General features: G+C 46.4%; 1 protein-coding gene across 3 annotated transcripts in view; it reads left to right on the top strand.

The window, feature by feature from the left end:
- The window catches only part of ildr2 (immunoglobulin-like domain containing receptor 2), a 118,645-nt gene that overhangs the window by 83,432 nt on the left and 18,466 nt on the right, over positions 1-16,747 (top strand). For all 3 annotated transcript variants that reach the window (XM_084313973.1, XM_084313974.1, XM_084313975.1), the window contains one exon: positions 14,468-14,614. In XM_084313973.1, coding sequence (XP_084170099.1) covers positions 14,468-14,614 — 147 coding nt within the window. The remainder of the gene's footprint in view (positions 1-14,467; positions 14,615-16,747) is intronic.

Genomic DNA, 16,747 nt, shown 5'->3' on the forward strand with positions numbered 1-16,747 from the left:
TGGTGTAGTTAAGACTCAGCAGCTCTGTCTTCTCTTCTGGACGGTGGTGTAGTTAAGACTCAGCAGCTCTCTCTTCTGGAAGGTGGTGTAGTTAAGACTCAGCAGCTCTGTCTTCTGGAAGGTGGTGTAGTTAAGACTCAGCAGCTCTGTCTTCTCTTCTGGAAGGTGGTGTAGTTAAGACTCAGCAGCTCTGTCTTCTGGAAGGTGGTGTAGTTAAGACTCAGCAGCTCTGTCTTCTGGAAGGTGGTGTAGTTAAGACTCAGCAGCTCTGTCTTCTGGAAGGTGGTGTAGTTAAGACTCAGCAGCTCTGTCTTCTCTTCTGGAAGGTGGTGTAGTTAAGACTCAGCAGCTCTGTCTTCTGGAAGGTGGTGTAGTTAAGACTCAGCAGCTCTGTCTTCTCTTCTGGAAGGTGGTGTAGTTAAGACTCAGCAGCTCTGTCTTCTGGAAGGTGGTGTAGTTAAGACTCAGCAGCTCTGTCTTCTGGAAGGTGGTGTAGTTAAGACTCAGGAGCTCTGTCTTCTCTTCTGGAAGGTGGTGTAGTTAAGACTCAGCAGCTCTGTCTTCTGGAAGGTGGTGTAGTTAAGACTCAGCAGCTCTGTCTTCTGGAAGGTGGTGTAGTTAAGACTCAGGAGCTCTGTCTTCTAGAAGGTGGTGTAGTTAAGACTCAGCAGCTCTGTCTTCTGGAAGGTGGTGTAGTTAAGACTCAGCAGCTCTGTCTTCTGGAAGGTGGTGTAGTTAAGACTCAGGAGCTCTGTCTTCTGGAAGGTGGTGTAGTTAAGACTCAGCAGCTCTGTCTTCTCTTCTGGAAGGTGGTGTAGTTAAGACTCAGGAGCTCTGTCTTCTAGAAGGTGGTGTAGTTAAGACTCAGCAGCTCTGTCTTCTCTTCTGGAAGGTGGTGTAGTTAAGACTCATCAGCTCTGTCTTCTCTTCTGGAAGGTGGTGTAGTTAAGACTCAGCAGCTCTGTCTTCTGGAAGGTGGTGTAGTTAAGACTCAGCAGCTCTGTCTTCTCTTCTGGAAGGTGGTGTAGTTAAGACTCAGCAGCTCTGTCTTCTGGAAGGTGGTGTAGTTAAGACTCAGCAGCTCTGTCTTCTGGAAGGTGGTGTAGTTAAGACTCAGCAGCTCTGTCTTCTGGAAGGTGGTGTAGTTAAGACTCAGGAGCTCTGTCTTCTGGAAGGTGGTGTAGTTAAGACTCAGCAGCTCTGTCTTCTCTTCTGGAAGGTGGTGTAGTTAAGACTCAGCAGCTCTCTCTTCTGGAAGGTGGTGTAGTTAAGACTCAGCAGCTCTGTCTTCTCTTCTAGAAGGTGGTGTAGTTAAGACTCAGCAGCTCTGTCTTCTAGAAGGTGGTGTAGTTAAGACTCAGCAGCTCTGTCTTCTGGAAGGTGGTGTAGTTAAGACTCAGCAGCTCTGTCTTCTGGAAGGTGGTGTAGTTAAGACTCAGGAGCTCTGTCTTCTGGAAGGTGGTGTAGTTAAGACTCAGCAGCTCTGTCTTCTGGAAGGTGGTGTAGTTAAGACTCAGCAGCTCTGTCTTCTGGAAGGTGGTGTAGTTAAGACTCAGCAGCTCTGTCTTCTGGAAGGTGGTGTAGTTAAGACTCAGCAGCTCTGTATTCTCTTCTGGAAGGTGGTGTAGTTAAGACTCAGCAGCTCTGTCTTCTGGAAGGTGGTGTAGTTAAGACTCAGCAGCTCTGTCTTCTGGAAGGTGGTGTAGTTAAGACTCAGCAGCTCTGTCTTCTGGAAGGTGGTGTAGTTAAGACTCAGCAGCTCTGTCTTCTGGAAGGTGGTGTAGTTAAGACTCAGCAGCTCTGTCTTCTCTTCTGGAAGGTGGTGTAGTTAAGACTCAGCAGCTCTGTCTTCTGGAAGGTGGTGTAGTTCAGACTCAGCAGCTCTGTCTTCTGGAAGGTGGTGTAGTTAAGACTCAGCAGCTCTGTCTTCTGGAAGGTGGTGTAGTTAAGACTCAGCAGCTCTGTCTTCTCTTCTGGACGGTGGTGTAGTTAAGACTCAGCAGCTCTCTCTTCTGGAAGGTGGTGTAGTTAAGACTCAGCAGCTCTGTCTTCTGGAAGGTGGTGTAGTTAAGACTCAGCAGCTCTGTCTTCTCTTCTGGAAGGTGGTGTAGTTAAGACTCAGCAGCTCTGTCTTCTGGAAGGTGGTGTAGTTAAGACTCAGCAGCTCTGTCTTCTGGAAGGTGGTGTAGTTAAGACTCAGCAGCTCTGTCTTCTGGAAGGTGGTGTAGTTAAGACTCAGCAGCTCTGTCTTCTGGAAGGTGGTGTAGTTAAGACTCAGCAGCTCTGTCTTCTCTTCTGGAAGGTGGTGTAGTTAAGACTCAGCAGCTCTGTCTTCTCTTCTGGAAGGTGGTGTAGTTAAGACTCAGCTGCTCTGTCTTCTGGAAGGTGGTGTAGTTAAGACTCAGCAGCTCTGTCTTCTCTTCTGGAAGGTGGTGTAGTTTAAGACTCAGCAGCTCTGTCTTCTGGAAGGTGGTGTAGTTAAGACTCAGCAGCTCTGTCTTCTGGAAGGTGGTGTAGTTAAGACTCAGCAGCTCTGTCTTCTGGAAGGTGGTGTAGTTAAGACTCAGCAGATCTGTCTTCTGGAAGGTGGTGTAGTTAAGACTCAGCAGCTCTGTCTTCTCTTCTGGAAGGTGGTGTAGTTAAGACTCAGCAGCTCTGTCTTCTCTTCTGGAAGGTGGTGTAGTTAAGACTCAGGAGCTCTGTCTTCTGGAAGGTGGTGTAGTTAAGACTCAGCAGCTCTGTCTTCTGGAAGGTGGTGTAGTTAAGACTCAGCAGCTCTGTCTTCTGGAAGGTGGTGTAGTTAAGACTCAGCAGCTCTGTCTTCTCTTCTGGAAGGTGGTGTAGTTAAGACTCAGCAGCTCTGTCTTCTCTTCTGGAAGGTGGTGTAGTTAAGACTCAGGAGCTCTGTCTTCTGGAAGGTGGTGTAGTTAAGACTCAGCAGCTCTGTCTTCTGGAAGGTGGTGTAGTTAAGACTCAGCAGCTCTGTCTTCTGGAAGGTGGTGTAGTTAAGACTCAGCAGCTCTGTCTTCTGGAAGGTGGTGTAGTTAAGACTCAGCAGCTCTGTCTTCTGGAAGGTGGTGTAGTTAAGACTCAGCAGCTCTGTCTTCTGGAAGGTGGTGTAGTTAAGACTCAGGAGCTCTGTCTTCTGGAAGGTGGTGTAGTTAAGACTTAGCAGCTCTGTCTTCTGGAAGGTGGTGTAGTTAAGACTCAGCAGCTCTGTCTTCTCTTCTGGAAGGTGGTGTAGTTAAGACTCAGCAGCTCTGTCTTCTCTTCTGGAAGGTGGTGTAGTTAAGACTCAGCAGCTCTGTCTTCTGGAAGGTGGTGTAGTTAAGACTCAGCAGCTCTGTCTTCTGGAAGGTGGTGTAGTTAAGACTCAGCAGCTCTGTCTTCTCTTCTGGAAGGTGGTGTAGTTAAGACTCAGCAGCTCTGTCTTCTCTTCTGGAAGGTGGTGTAGTTAAGACTCAGCAGCTCTGTCTTCTGGAAGGTGGTGTAGTTAAGACTCAGCAGCTCTGTCTTCTGGAAGGTGGTGTAGTTAAGACTCAGCAGCTCTGTCTTCTAGAAGGTGGTGTAGTTAAGACTCAGGAGCTCTGTCTTCTCTTCTGGAAGGTGGTGTAGTTAAGACTCAGCAGCTCTGTCTTCTAGAAGGTGGTGTAGTTAAGACTCAGCAGCTCTGTCTTCTGGAAGGTGGTGTAGTTAAGACTCAGCAGCTCTGTCTTCTCTTCTGGAAGGTGGTGTAGTTAAGACTCAGCAGCTCTGTCTTCTCTTCTGGAAGGTGGTGTAGTTAAGACTCAGCAGCTCTGTCTTCTGGAAGGTGGTGTAGTTAAGACTCAGCAGCTCTGTCTTTTCTTCTGGAAGGTGGTGTAGTTAAGACTCAGGAGCTCTGTCTTCTCTTCTGGAAGGTGGTGTAGTTAAGACTCAGCAGCTCTGTCTTCTGGAAGGTGGTGTAGTTAAGACTCAGCAGCTCTGTCTTCTCTTCTGGAAGGTGGTGTAGTTAAGACTCAGCAGCTCTGTCTTCTGGAAGGTGGTGTAGTTAAGACTCAGCAGCTCTGTCTTCTGGAAGGTGGTGTAGTTAAGACTCAGCAGCTCTGTCTTCTGGAAGGTGGTGTAGTTAAGACTCAGCAGCTCTGTCTTCTGGAAGGTGGTGTAGTTAAGACTCAGCAGCTCTGTCTTCTGGAAGGTGGTGTAGTTAAGACTCAGCAGCTCTGTCTTCTCTTCTGGAAGGTGGTGTAGTTAAGACTCAGCAGCTCTGTCTTCTAGAAGGTGGTGTAGTTAAGACTCAGCAGCTCTGTCTTCTGGAAGGTGGTGTAGTTAAGACTCAGCAGCTCTGTCTTCTGGAAGGTGGTGTAGTTAAGACTCAGCAGCTCTGTCTTCTGGAAGGTGGTGTAGTTAAGACTCAGGAGCTCTGTCTTCTCTTCTGGAAGGTGGTGTAGTTAAGACTCAGCAGCTCTGTCTTCTGGAAGGTGGTGTAGTTAAGACTCAGCAGCTCTGTCTTCTCTTCTGGAAGGTGGTGTAGTTAAGACTCAGGAGCTCTGTCTTCTGGAAGGTGGTGTAGTTAAGACTCATCAGATCTGTCTTCTGGAAGGTGGTGTAGTTAAGACTCAGCAGCTCTGTCTTCTCTTCTGGAAGGTGGTGTAGTTAAGACTCAGCAGCTCTGTCTTCTCTTCTGGAAGGTGGTGTAGTTAAGACTCAGCAGCTCTGTCTTCTAGAAGGTGGTGTAGTTAAGACTCAGCAGCTCTGTCTTCTGGAAGGTGGTGTAGTTAAGACTCAGCAGCTCTGTCTTCTCTTCTAGAAGGTGGTGTAGTTAAGACTCATCAGCTCTGTCTTCTGGAAGGTGGTGTAGTTAAGACTCAGCAGCTCTGTCTTCTCTTCTGGAAGGTGGTGTAGTTAAGACTCAGGAGCTCTGTCTTCTCTTCTAGAAGGTGGTGTAGTTAAGACTCAGCAGCTCTGTCTTCTCTTCTGGAAGGTGGTGTAGTTAAGACTCAGCAGCTCTGTCTTCTGGAAGGTGGTGTAGTTAAGACTCAGCAGCTCTGTCTTCTGGAAGGTGGTGTAGTTAAGACTCAGCAGCTCTGTCTTCTCTTCTGGAAGGTGGTGTAGTTAAGACTCAGCAGCTCTGTCTTCTGGAAGGTGGTGTAGTTAAGACTCAGCAGCTCTGTCTTCTGGAAGGTGGTGTAGTTAAGACTCAGGAGCTCTGTCTTCTGGAAGGTGGTGTAGTTAAGACTCAGCAGCTCTGTCTTCTCTTCTAGAAGGTGGTGTAGTTAAGACTCAGCAGCTCTGTCTTCTCTTCTAGAAGGTGGTGTAGTTAAGACTCAGCAGCTCTGTCTTCTCTTCTGGAAGGTGGTGTAGTTAAGACTCAGCAGCTCTGTCTTCTGGAAGGTGGTGTAGTTAAGACTCAGCAGCTCTGTCTTCTCTTCTGGAAGGTGGTGTAGTTAAGACTCAGCAGCTATGTCTTCTCTTCTGGAAGGTGGTGTAGTTAAGACTCAGCAGCTCTGTCTTCTGGAAGGTGGTGTAGTTAAGACTCAGCAGCTCTGTCTTCTAGAAGGTGGTGTAGTTAAGACTCAGCAGCTCTGTCTTCTAGAAGGTGGTGTAGTTAAGACTCAGCAGCTCTGTCTTCTGGAAGGTGGTGTAGTTAAGACTCAGCAGCTCTGTCTTCTCTTCTGGAAGGTGGTGTAGTTAAGACTCAGCAGCTCTGTCTTCTAGAAGGTGGTGTAGTTAAGACTCAGCAGCTCTGTCTTCTAGAAGGTGGTGTAGTTAAGACTCAGCAGCTCTGTCTTCTGGAAGGTGGTGTAGTTAAGACTCAGCAGCTCTGTCTTCTCTTCTGGAAGGTGGTGTAGTTAAGACTCATCAGCTCTGTCTTCTGGAAGGTGGTGTAGTTAAGACTCAGCAGCTCTGTCTTCTAGAAGGTGGTGTAGTTAAGACTCAGGAGCTCTGTCTTCTCTTCTGGAAGGTGGTGTAGTTAAGACTCAGCAGCTCTGTCTTCTGGAAGGTAGTGTAGTTAAGACTCAGCAGCTCTGTCTTCTCTTCTGGAAGGTGGTGTAGTTAAGACTCAGCAGCTCTGTCTTCTGGAAGGTGGTGTAGTTAAGACTCAGCAGCTCTGTCTTCTGGAAGGTGGTGTAATTAAGACTCAGCAGCTCTGTCTTCTGGAAGGTGGTGTAGTTAAGACTCAGGAGCTCTGTCTTCTAGAAGGTGGTGTAGTTAAGACTCAGCAGCTCTGTCTTCTCTTCTGGAAGGTGGTGTAGTTAAGACTCAGCAGCTCTGTCTTCTGGAAGGTGGTGTAGTTAAGACTCAGCAGCTCTGTCTTCTGGAAGGTGGTGTAGTTAAGACTCAGGAGCTCTGTCTTCTGGAAGGTGGTGTAGTTAAGACTCAGCAGCTCTGTCTTCTCTTCTGGAAGGTGGTGTAGTTAAGACTCAGCAACTCTGTCTTCTGGAAGGTGGTGTAGTTAAGACTCAGGAGCTCTGTCTTCTCTTCTGGAAGGTGGTGTAGTTAAGACTCAGCAGCTCTGTCTTCTGGAAGGTGGTGTAGTTAAGACTCAGCAGCTCTGTCTTCTCTTCTGGAAGGTGGTGTAGTTAAGACTCAGCAGCTCTGTCTTCTGGAAGGTGGTGTAGTTAAGACTCAGCAGCTCTGTCTTCTCTTCTGGAAGGTGGTGTAGTTAAGACTCAGCAGCTCTGTCTTCTGGAAGGTGGTGTAGTTAAGACTCAGCAGCTCTGTCTTCTGGAAGGTGGTGTAGTTAAGACTCAGGAGCTCTGTCTTCTCTTCTGGAAGGTGGTGTAGTTAAGACTCAGCAGCTCTGTCTTCTGGAAGGTGGTGTAGTTAAGACTCAGCAGCTCTGTCTTCTGGAAGGTGGTGTAGTTAAGACTCAGGAGCTCTGTCTTCTAGAAGGTGGTGTAGTTAAGACTCAGCAGCTCTGTCTTCTGGAAGGTGGTGTAGTTAAGACTCAGCAGCTCTGTCTTCTGGAAGGTGGTGTAGTTAAGACTCAGGAGCTCTGTCTTCTGGAAGGTGGTGTAGTTAAGACTCAGCAGCTCTGTCTTCTCTTCTGGAAGGTGGTGTAGTTAAGACTCAGGAGCTCTGTCTTCTAGAAGGTGGTGTAGTTAAGACTCAGCAGCTCTGTCTTCTCTTCTGGAAGGTGGTGTAGTTAAGACTCATCAGCTCTGTCTTCTCTTCTGGAAGGTGGTGTAGTTAAGACTCAGCAGCTCTGTCTTCTGGAAGGTGGTGTAGTTAAGACTCAGCAGCTCTGTCTTCTCTTCTGGTAGGTGGTGTAGTTAAGACTCAGCAGCTCTGTCTTCTGGAAGGTGGTGTAGTTAAGACTCAGCAGCTCTGTCTTCTGGAAGGTGGTGTAGTTAAGACTCAGCAGCTCTGTCTTCTGGAAGGTGGTGTAGTTAAGACTCAGCAGCTCTGTCTTCTCTTCTGGAAGGTGGTGTAGTTAAGACTCATCAGCTCTGTCTTCTGGAAGGTGGTGTAGTTAAGACTCAGCAGCTCTGTCTTCTAGAAGGTGGTGTAGTTAAGACTCAGGAGCTCTGTCTTCTCTTCTGGAAGGTGGTGTAGTTAAGACTCAGCAGCTCTGTCTTCTGGAAGGTAGTGTAGTTAAGACTCAGCAGCTCTGTCTTCTCTTCTGGAAGGTGGTGTAGTTAAGACTCAGCAGCTCTGTCTTCTGGAAGGTGGTGTAGTTAAGACTCAGCAGCTCTGTCTTCTGGAAGGTGGTGTAATTAAGACTCAGCAGCTCTGTCTTCTGGAAGGTGGTGTAGTTAAGACTCAGGAGCTCTGTCTTCTAGAAGGTGGTGTAGTTAAGACTCAGCAGCTCTGTCTTCTCTTCTGGATGGTGGTGTAGTTAAGACTCAGCAGCTCTGTCTTCTGGAAGGTGGTGTAGTTAAGACTCAGCAGCTCTGTCTTCTGGAAGGTGGTGTAGTTAAGACTCAGGAGCTCTGTCTTCTGGAAGGTGGTGTAGTTAAGACTCAGCAGCTCTGTCTTCTCTTCTGGAAGGTGGTGTAGTTAAGACTCAGCAGCTCTGTCTTCTGGAAGGTGGTGTAGTTAAGACTCAGGAGCTCTGTCTTCTCTTCTGGAAGGTGGTGTAGTTAAGACTCAGCAGCTCTGTCTTCTGGAAGGTGGTGTAGTTAAGACTCAGCAGCTCTGTCTTCTCTTCTGGAAGGTGGTGTAGTTAAGACTCAGCAGCTCTGTCTTCTGGAAGGTGGTGTAGTTAAGACTCAGCAGCTCTGTCTTCTCTTCTGGAAGGTGGTGTAGTTAAGACTCAGCAGCTCTGTCTTCTGGAAGGTGGTGTAGTTAAGACTCAGCAGCTCTGTCTTCTGGAAGGTGGTGTAGTTAAGACTCAGGAGCTCTGTCTTCTCTTCTGGAAGGTGGTGTAGTTAAGACTCAGCAGCTCTGTCTTCTGGAAGGTGGTGTAGTTAAGACTCAGCAGCTCTGTCTTCTGGAAGGTGGTGTAGTTAAGACTCAGGAGCTCTGTCTTCTAGAAGGTGGTGTAGTTAAGACTCAGCAGCTCTGTCTTCTGGAAGGTGGTGTAGTTAAGACTCAGCAGCTCTGTCTTCTGGAAGGTGGTGTAGTTAAGACTCAGGAGCTCTGTCTTCTGGAAGGTGGTGTAGTTAAGACTCAGCAGCTCTGTCTTCTCTTCTGGAAGGTGGTGTAGTTAAGACTCAGGAGCTCTGTCTTCTAGAAGGTGGTGTAGTTAAGACTCAGCAGCTCTGTCTTCTCTTCTGGAAGGTGGTGTAGTTAAGACTCATCAGCTCTGTCTTCTCTTCTGGAAGGTGGTGTAGTTAAGACTCAGCAGCTCTGTCTTCTGGAAGGTGGTGTAGTTAAGACTCAGCAGCTCTGTCTTCTCTTCTGGAAGGTGGTGTAGTTAAGACTCAGCAGCTCTGTCTTCTGGAAGGTGGTGTAGTTAAGACTCAGCAGCTCTGTCTTCTGGAAGGTGGTGTAGTTAAGACTCAGCAGCTCTGTCTTCTGGAAGGTGGTGTAGTTAAGACTCAGGAGCTCTGTCTTCTGGAAGGTGGTGTAGTTAAGACTCAGCAGCTCTGTCTTCTCTTCTGGAAGGTGGTGTAGTTAAGACTCAGCAGCTCTCTCTTCTGGAAGGTGGTGTAGTTAAGACTCAGCAGCTCTGTCTTCTCTTCTAGAAGGTGGTGTAGTTAAGACTCAGCAGCTCTGTCTTCTAGAAGGTGGTGTAGTTAAGACTCAGCAGCTCTGTCTTCTGGAAGGTGGTGTAGTTAAGACTCAGCAGCTCTGTCTTCTGGAAGGTGGTGTAGTTAAGACTCAGGAGCTCTGTCTTCTGGAAGGTGGTGTAGTTAAGACTCAGCAGCTCTGTCTTCTGGAAGGTGGTGTAGTTAAGACTCAGCAGCTCTGTCTTCTGGAAGGTGGTGTAGTTAAGACTCAGCAGCTCTGTCTTCTGGAAGGTGGTGTAGTTAAGACTCAGCAGCTCTGTATTCTCTTCTGGAAGGTGGTGTAGTTAAGACTCAGCAGCTCTGTCTTCTGGAAGGTGGTGTAGTTAAGACTCAGCAGCTCTGTCTTCTGGAAGGTGGTGTAGTTAAGACTCAGCAGCTCTGTCTTCTGGAAGGTGGTGTAGTTAAGACTCAGCAGCTCTGTCTTCTGGAAGGTGGTGTAGTTAAGACTCAGCAGCTCTGTCTTCTCTTCTGGAAGGTGGTGTAGTTAAGACTCAGCAGCTCTGTCTTCTGGAAGGTGGTGTAGTTAAGACTCAGCAGCTCTGTCTTCTGGAAGGTGGTGTAGTTAAGACTCAGCAGCTCTGTCTTCTGGAAGGTGGTGTAGTTAAGACTCAGCAGCTCTGTCTTCTCTTCTGGACGGTGGTGTAGTTAAGACTCAGCAGCTCTCTCTTCTGGAAGGTGGTGTAGTTAAGACTCAGCAGCTCTGTCTTCTGGAAGGTGGTGTAGTTAAGACTCAGCAGCTCTGTCTTCTGGAAGGTGGTGTAGTTAAGACTCAGCAGCTCTGTCTTCTGGAAGGTGGTGTAGTTAAGACTCAGCAGCTCTGTCTTCTGGAAGGTGGTGTAGTTAAGACTCAGCAGCTCTGTCTTCTGGAAGGTGGTGTAGTTAAGACTCAGCAGCTCTGTCTTCTGGAAGGTGGTGTAGTTAAGACTCAGGAGCTCTGTCTTCTGGAAGGTGGTGTAGTTAAGACTCAGCAGCTCTGTCTTCTGGAAGGTGGTGTAGTTAAGACTCAGCAGCTCTGTCTTCTGGAAGGTGGTGTAGTTAAGACTCAGCAGCTCTGTCTTCTGGAAGGTGGTGTAGTTAAGACTCAGCAGCTCTGTCTTCTGGAAGGTGGTGTAGTTAAGACTCAGCAGCTCTGTCTTCTCTTCTGGAAGGTGGTGTAGTTAAGACTCAGCAGCTCTCTCTTCTGGAAGGTGGTGTAGTTAAGACTCAGCAGCTCTGTCTTCTCTTCTAGAAGGTGGTGTAGTTAAGACTCAGCAGCTCTGTCTTCTAGAAGGTGGTGTAGTTAAGACTCAGCAGCTCTGTCTTCTGGAAGGTGGTGTAGTTAAGACTCAGCAGCTCTGTCTTCTGGAAGGTGGTGTAGTTAAGACTCAGCAGCTCTGTCTTCTGGAAGGTGGTGTAGTTAAGACTCAGGAGCTCTGTCTTCTGGAAGGTGGTGTAGTTAAGACTCAGCAGCTCTGTCTTTTGGAAGGTGGTGTAGTTAAGACTCAGGAGCTCTGTCTTCTGGAAGGTGGTGTAGTTAAGACTCAGCAGCTCTCTCTTCTGGAAGGTGGTGTAGTTATGACTCAGGAGCTCTGTCTTCTCTTCTGGAAGGTGGTGTAGTTAAGACTCAGCAGCTCTGTCTTCTGGAAGGTGGTGTAGTTAAGACTCAGCAGCTCTGTCTTCTGGAAGGTGGTGTAGTTAAGACTCAGCAGCTCTGTCTTCTCTTCTGGAAGGTGGTGTAGTTAAGACTCAGCAGCTCTGTCTTCTGGAAGGTGGTGTAGTTAAGACTCAGCAGCTCTGTCTTCTGGAAGGTGGTGTAGTTAAGACTCAGCAGCTCTGTCTTCTGGAAGGTGGTGTAGTTAAGACTCAGCAGCTCTGTCTTCTCTTCTGGAAGGTGGTGTAGTTAAGACTCAGGAGCTCTGTCTTCTGGAAGGTGGTGTAGTTAAGACTCAGCAGCTCTGTCTTCTGGAAGGTGGTGTAGTTAAGACTCAGCAGCTCTGTCTTCTCTTCTGGAAGGTGGTGTAGTTAAGACTCAGCAGCTCTCTCTTCTGGAAGGTGGTGTAGTTAAGACTCAGCAGCTCTGTCTTCTGGAAGGTGGTGTAGTTAAGACTCAGCAGCTCTGTCTTCTCTTCTGGAAGGTGGTGTAGTTAAGACTCAGCAGCTCTGTCTTCTGGAAGGTGGTGTAGTTAAGACTCAGCAGCTCTGTCTTCTGGAAGGTGGCGTAGTTAAGACTCAGCAGCTCTGTCTTCTGGAAGGTGGTGTAGTTAAGACTCAGCAGCTCTGTCTTCTCTTCTGGAAGGTGGTGTAGTTAAGACTCAGCAGCTCTGTCTTCTGGAAGGTGGTGTAGTTAAGACTCAGCAGCTCTGTCTTCTGGAAGGTGGTGTAGTTAAGACTCAGCAGCTCTGTCTTCTGGAAGGTGGTGTAGTTAAGACTCAGCAGCTCTGTCTTCTCTTCTGGAAGGTGGTGTAGTTAAGACTCAGCAGCTCTGTCTTCTGGAAGGTGGTGTAGTTAAGACTCAGCAGCTCTGTCTTCTGGAAGGTGGTGTAGTTAAGACTCAGCAGCTCTGTCTTCTGGAAGGTGGTGTAGTTAAGACTCAGGAGTAGGGATGCTCGATATTGTCTTTTTTACCGATATCCGATATACCGATATTGTCCAACTCTTAATTTCCGATACCGATATCAACCGATACCGATATATGCATTATGTTTGTGGAATGTGGAATAATGTCTAAGCGAACTAAAGCGAGCTGAGAGCGACGTTGGTCACGGAGGTCATCTAACCAACACATTGAAGCAACAATCATATTTGGAAACATGACACACAAAATAATATCCAGCTTTTTATTTTAAACAATATTTAATTGTATGATTTAAAATATGTTTTGAGAATAAATAAATAAATCCAATGAAGTTGTCAATTTCACAGACAACTCTTCGGCGCGCCGGGAGCCGAGACTGACCGCTGACCCTCCAGAACCCTGACCCTCCAGAACCCTGACCCTCCAGAACCCTGACCCTCCAGAACCCTGACCCTCCTGACCCCTGACCCTCCAGAACCCTGACCCTCCAGAACCCTGACCCTCCAGAACCCTGACCCTCCAGAACCCTGACCCTTCAGAACCCTTTCACTGCCACACGACAGCCGGTTAACCCTTTCACTGTGACAATACAGAAGGTTAGCCCTTTGTATTTGTATTTTTGTATTTATTGGTTTAAAATACAGAGACAGTGCATATTAAGGAACATTTGACTGTAAATATGCCAGTTTAGCCAAGTTGGCTAATTTTCAACTGTAGTCTCTGGGGGAGGTGACATGAGCACAACAATAATTAAAACACAGTACAATAATTAAAACACAGTAGGAATCAGTATAGGTTACAATACACTAAAATACATACAAAGAAATACATTAAAATACAACCCCTCAGTTAAAAAACATAGTACAGTAATTAAAACACAGTAGGAATCAGTAATGTATAGGTTACAATACACTAAAATACATACAAATAAATACATTAAAATACAACCCCTCAGTTAAAATGGTCGCACACTCTCTCAACCATGATTTTAAGTCCGCGGAGCTAATGATGCTAATGATGGAGCATCGCCGTCGGTTGTGTGATAGTAAAGGGTTAACCTTCTGTCGTGTGGCAGTGAAAGGGTAACAGAAATAAATGACAAGCTGACCCGACATTTGCACTGTAACTAATGACTGAAGGAGTCACTGAAGCACACTGCTACCCGTGCAACCCAATGGAGAATACAAACTCGTAACCACTATTTTGCGCTTGCGCTTGCGTTTGCGGTGATAACCATATATTTTATTATTGTAAAATTAAATTTATATGATAATAAAATAAATGCCCTTTTTTCGTTTTTGAAAGTTAGATTAAGACCTTGCAAGGGTAGACTTACTTAAAACTGCTGTATGATCCTCTTGACTGAATTGCTGTGGCGTTTGGAGGTGGGTGTTCTGCGTCTGCCCCCCGTGTCAAACCAGCACAGCCACCAGACTTTCAGCACCAGCTGTGCTCTACATGGCTCTTGTGCACGTGAGCCCGCTATAACTGCACTCATGTTGGGTCAGAGTCATTAACCATGGCTTCAGTGGATAACCCCGATCACCTGCATTTAAGTGATATTTTAATTACAGATACCCCAGTAATAACATTACAATTGAATTAAATACAATTAGGCCTGAATGAGTCGTGCGTTCCTCCCGGCCACCGGCAACAACATTTATCAGCCAAATGCGCATCGCAGATTATTGGTACATTGACCCTTTCTATTCACATAACTGGATTTGTTTATTGATGGAGCTTTGACAGCTACACGGGTACAGTCTATTGCTCCGATGATGTTGGGTAACCTGGCGTACGATCCTCTCTTGGCCTCGGCCTGCTGTTATTATTGATATATGGGTATTGTATGTAATTGGAGGGTTGGGAAATGCCCGATCCATCTCCAATCTCACGTTGGACCGTGCCGGTGGCCAAAAATCCCAGGGTGGAGAGGACTTGAATGGGGATGGCATTCGTGCGTTTTGTTCCACACTCCAATTTGGGTCCCAAATTGTGGTACAAATTGTGGAGAATGTGTCTCGGGTAGCGGACTCTAGTTAATATTATGTTCGCTCTGCAAATAGACTCCTATCTCTGAAAACAGCTCCCCGCGGAGCGCACCCCGTGACAAGTCTACCGATAACGCAAGATAATAATAACTTTATTTGTATAGCATCTTTCATACAAGATAAACCATGCTGCATTCATTCGGAAAGACCTATTGATAGGGTTTGACAATAATTACACAATAATGTCTCTATTTTACAATTAACTATAATTAATTATGAGTCATGCCGAACACGTCGGTGTTGAAACTAACGCATGGAGGCTTATTCCATCTGTTGCAGTTTTTTTATTCTAGCGCCACGGTCTGAGCTGTGCGTAGATGTACGCACAATCTCAAGCACATAGATCCCACACTTTGCTCAGAAATGATCGTACGCACGGTTTACGCACATATCTGTGCGTACGCAGCATTGATCAATGAGGGCCCAGGACATGCAAATGAGCATATTCCAATTATTACTTTGTGTAACATGACCAATGAAGTAACTTAACTTTCCTGGTAGAGCGAGTGCTTGTGATTTTTGGAGGACGTCATTGTTTATCTTCAGTGTGTGTGTGTGTGTGTGTGTGTGTGTGTGTGTGTGTGTGTGTGTGTGTGTGTGTGTGTGTGTGTGTGTGTGTGTGTGTGTGTGTGTGTGTGTGTGTGTGTGTGTGTGTGTGTGTGTGTGTGTGTGTGTGTGTGTGTGTGTGTGTGTGTGTGTTACAGAGTGGCTGTTTGTAGGGTGTGTGGTCCTGGGCAGTGTCTTGCTCCTGCTGTTGTTGGGGCTCTGCTGGTGCCAGTGTTGCCCACATTCCTGCTGCTGTTACCTCCGCTGCTGCTGCTGCCCTGAGAGCTGCTGCTGCCCACGGCACCGTGAGTCACACACACACACACACACACACACACACACACACACACACACACACACACACACACCAAGCCCGGATTAACCATCAATTTGCGTGAGAGAAGAAGTAACATTACAATGATTCAGAATGACGGATCCAGTGGGAAATTATACCAAAGATTGCTTCGTTTGCTTATAAAAACGATGTGGTGGTCAACAAAAAACGAATTGCAGTACGCAAAACGTGCGGGTGGAAATCACACATGGAGACGCAACAACTTCCAACTTCGTTCAACATTTTGCTGCACAAAGAGCAGTAAGTAACTTGGCTTGCTGCTCCCCGCAGCCCACAGGTGAGTGACACAGACAGGAGTCAGGAGGACTGCGCTGGATCACTATCGCTCGCTATCAATCTACATACAAATAACGCAGTAACGAACCATTCAGTAACGGTAACGGCGTTACTGAATTTAAAAAGTAATGCGTTAGAGTACTAGTTACCGCCAAAAGTAACGGCGTTACTGTCGTTAGTCCCAACACTGCATACAAGACATACAAGTATACAGTACTGTATAAGAGACATAGATCATGAGAAACAGAAATATATACATTCGAATGGGAAGAAACTGTACATTGGAGGGGGTTGGGTGGGGGAGGGGGTTTGGACATTTACAGGGGCCAGTTTTTAATTGCAGCCACCCATAGGTGCTCTTTGAGAGCGGTTTTGAAGGAGGGTAGGGATTCACATTGTATAGGGCGTTCCACATTGTTGTGGCATAATTGCTAAACGTGTTTAGTCCCTTGTTTGAGCCGAATCTGGGTTGAACATGATTTGTGGAGCTCCCTCTGGTGTTGTTGTTGTGGTCGTGGTATTACTGACCTTTGGGAAGTATTTCGACATGTACCTGGGTATCTTAGTGGTGTAATGTATCTTGTAGACCAGGCCCATTGCAAGTTGCTGTACTCTGTCATCTACTCTAAGCCATCCTAGGTTGTCAAAATGGGCAGGGGTTCTAGGGGTAAGGTCAAGCAGTAGTTTGTTTTGTGATGTTTGTAGGCTTGTTTTTAGCTGAACAATAAAGTATATTATACAACGGCATGCAAATTTCTCGATTCTGATTGGCTGAAACAGTCCATTTACACGTATGTATTGGGACCATTCTACGCTTCTGGTCCCAGGACCCGCCCACAACCGAATCACATCACTCCGCCAGGATCACTCTGTCGGCAAAAACAAGATGGCGGACAATAATCTTTAACAAATGGATATGTTGCATAGCGTCATAACGACTAAATATAAAGCGATTCTGTCAAGGCGAATGTCTTAGTCATTTAAACAATGTTGGATGATGTAATTGATGGGTCATGAGTCATTTTAGAACAAAAGAAAAATCGCGGATTGATTGATTGATTATTTGCAATTTTATTTTAAATGTCTACTTCCTTCCCACTGACTGCAGCGTTCACTCTCACACTGTCCGACGCTGGCATACCCACAAACACACACACACACACACACACACACACACACACACACACACACACACACACACACACATACACTCCTGTCTGCAACAGCGGGGGAGACAGACTGAGAGAGAAGCAGCGCTGTTTTAAGTGAGCATGGTCTATTGAATTGATTGATTGATTGGTTGATTGCTAATTTTATTACTGTACGCCTGGTTTCCAACTGGTTAAGTTTAGGCTAAAAAAATTAAAATAGGGCGAAGAAAACTTTTTTTTCTTATAGGGCAAAGAAAACTTAAAAAAAATGTTTACCTACTTTCTATAGAAGCATCTAAGAATGAAGTTCTATAGAAAGTAGGTCTGCATCCCCTTAACAATTGTGTGTATTGAGCCGTACTGTATTGTACCCATTCTGCATCTGGTAATACAATTTTCAATCAATCAATCAATCATTCCAATAACCACTAACTTCATAATTAAAAACTAAAGAAAAGTTGGATGTGTTAGTTGGTTGGATGTCTTAGTTGAAAGGCAGTTGGATGTGTTAGTTGGTTCGATGTCTTAGTTGAAAGGCAGTTGGATGTGTTAGTTGGTTGGATGCCTTAGTTGAAAGGCAGTTGGATGCGTTAGTTCCAATAACACACAGTTGGATGTGTTAGTTGGTTGGATGCACTTCAAGCTGCTTCCAATAA

The sequence above is a fragment of the Notolepis coatsorum genome, assembly GCF_963971535.1.
Source record: "Notolepis coatsorum genome assembly, chromosome: 5".
NCBI classification, from domain to species: Eukaryota; Metazoa; Chordata; class Actinopteri; order Aulopiformes; family Paralepididae; genus Notolepis; species Notolepis coatsorum.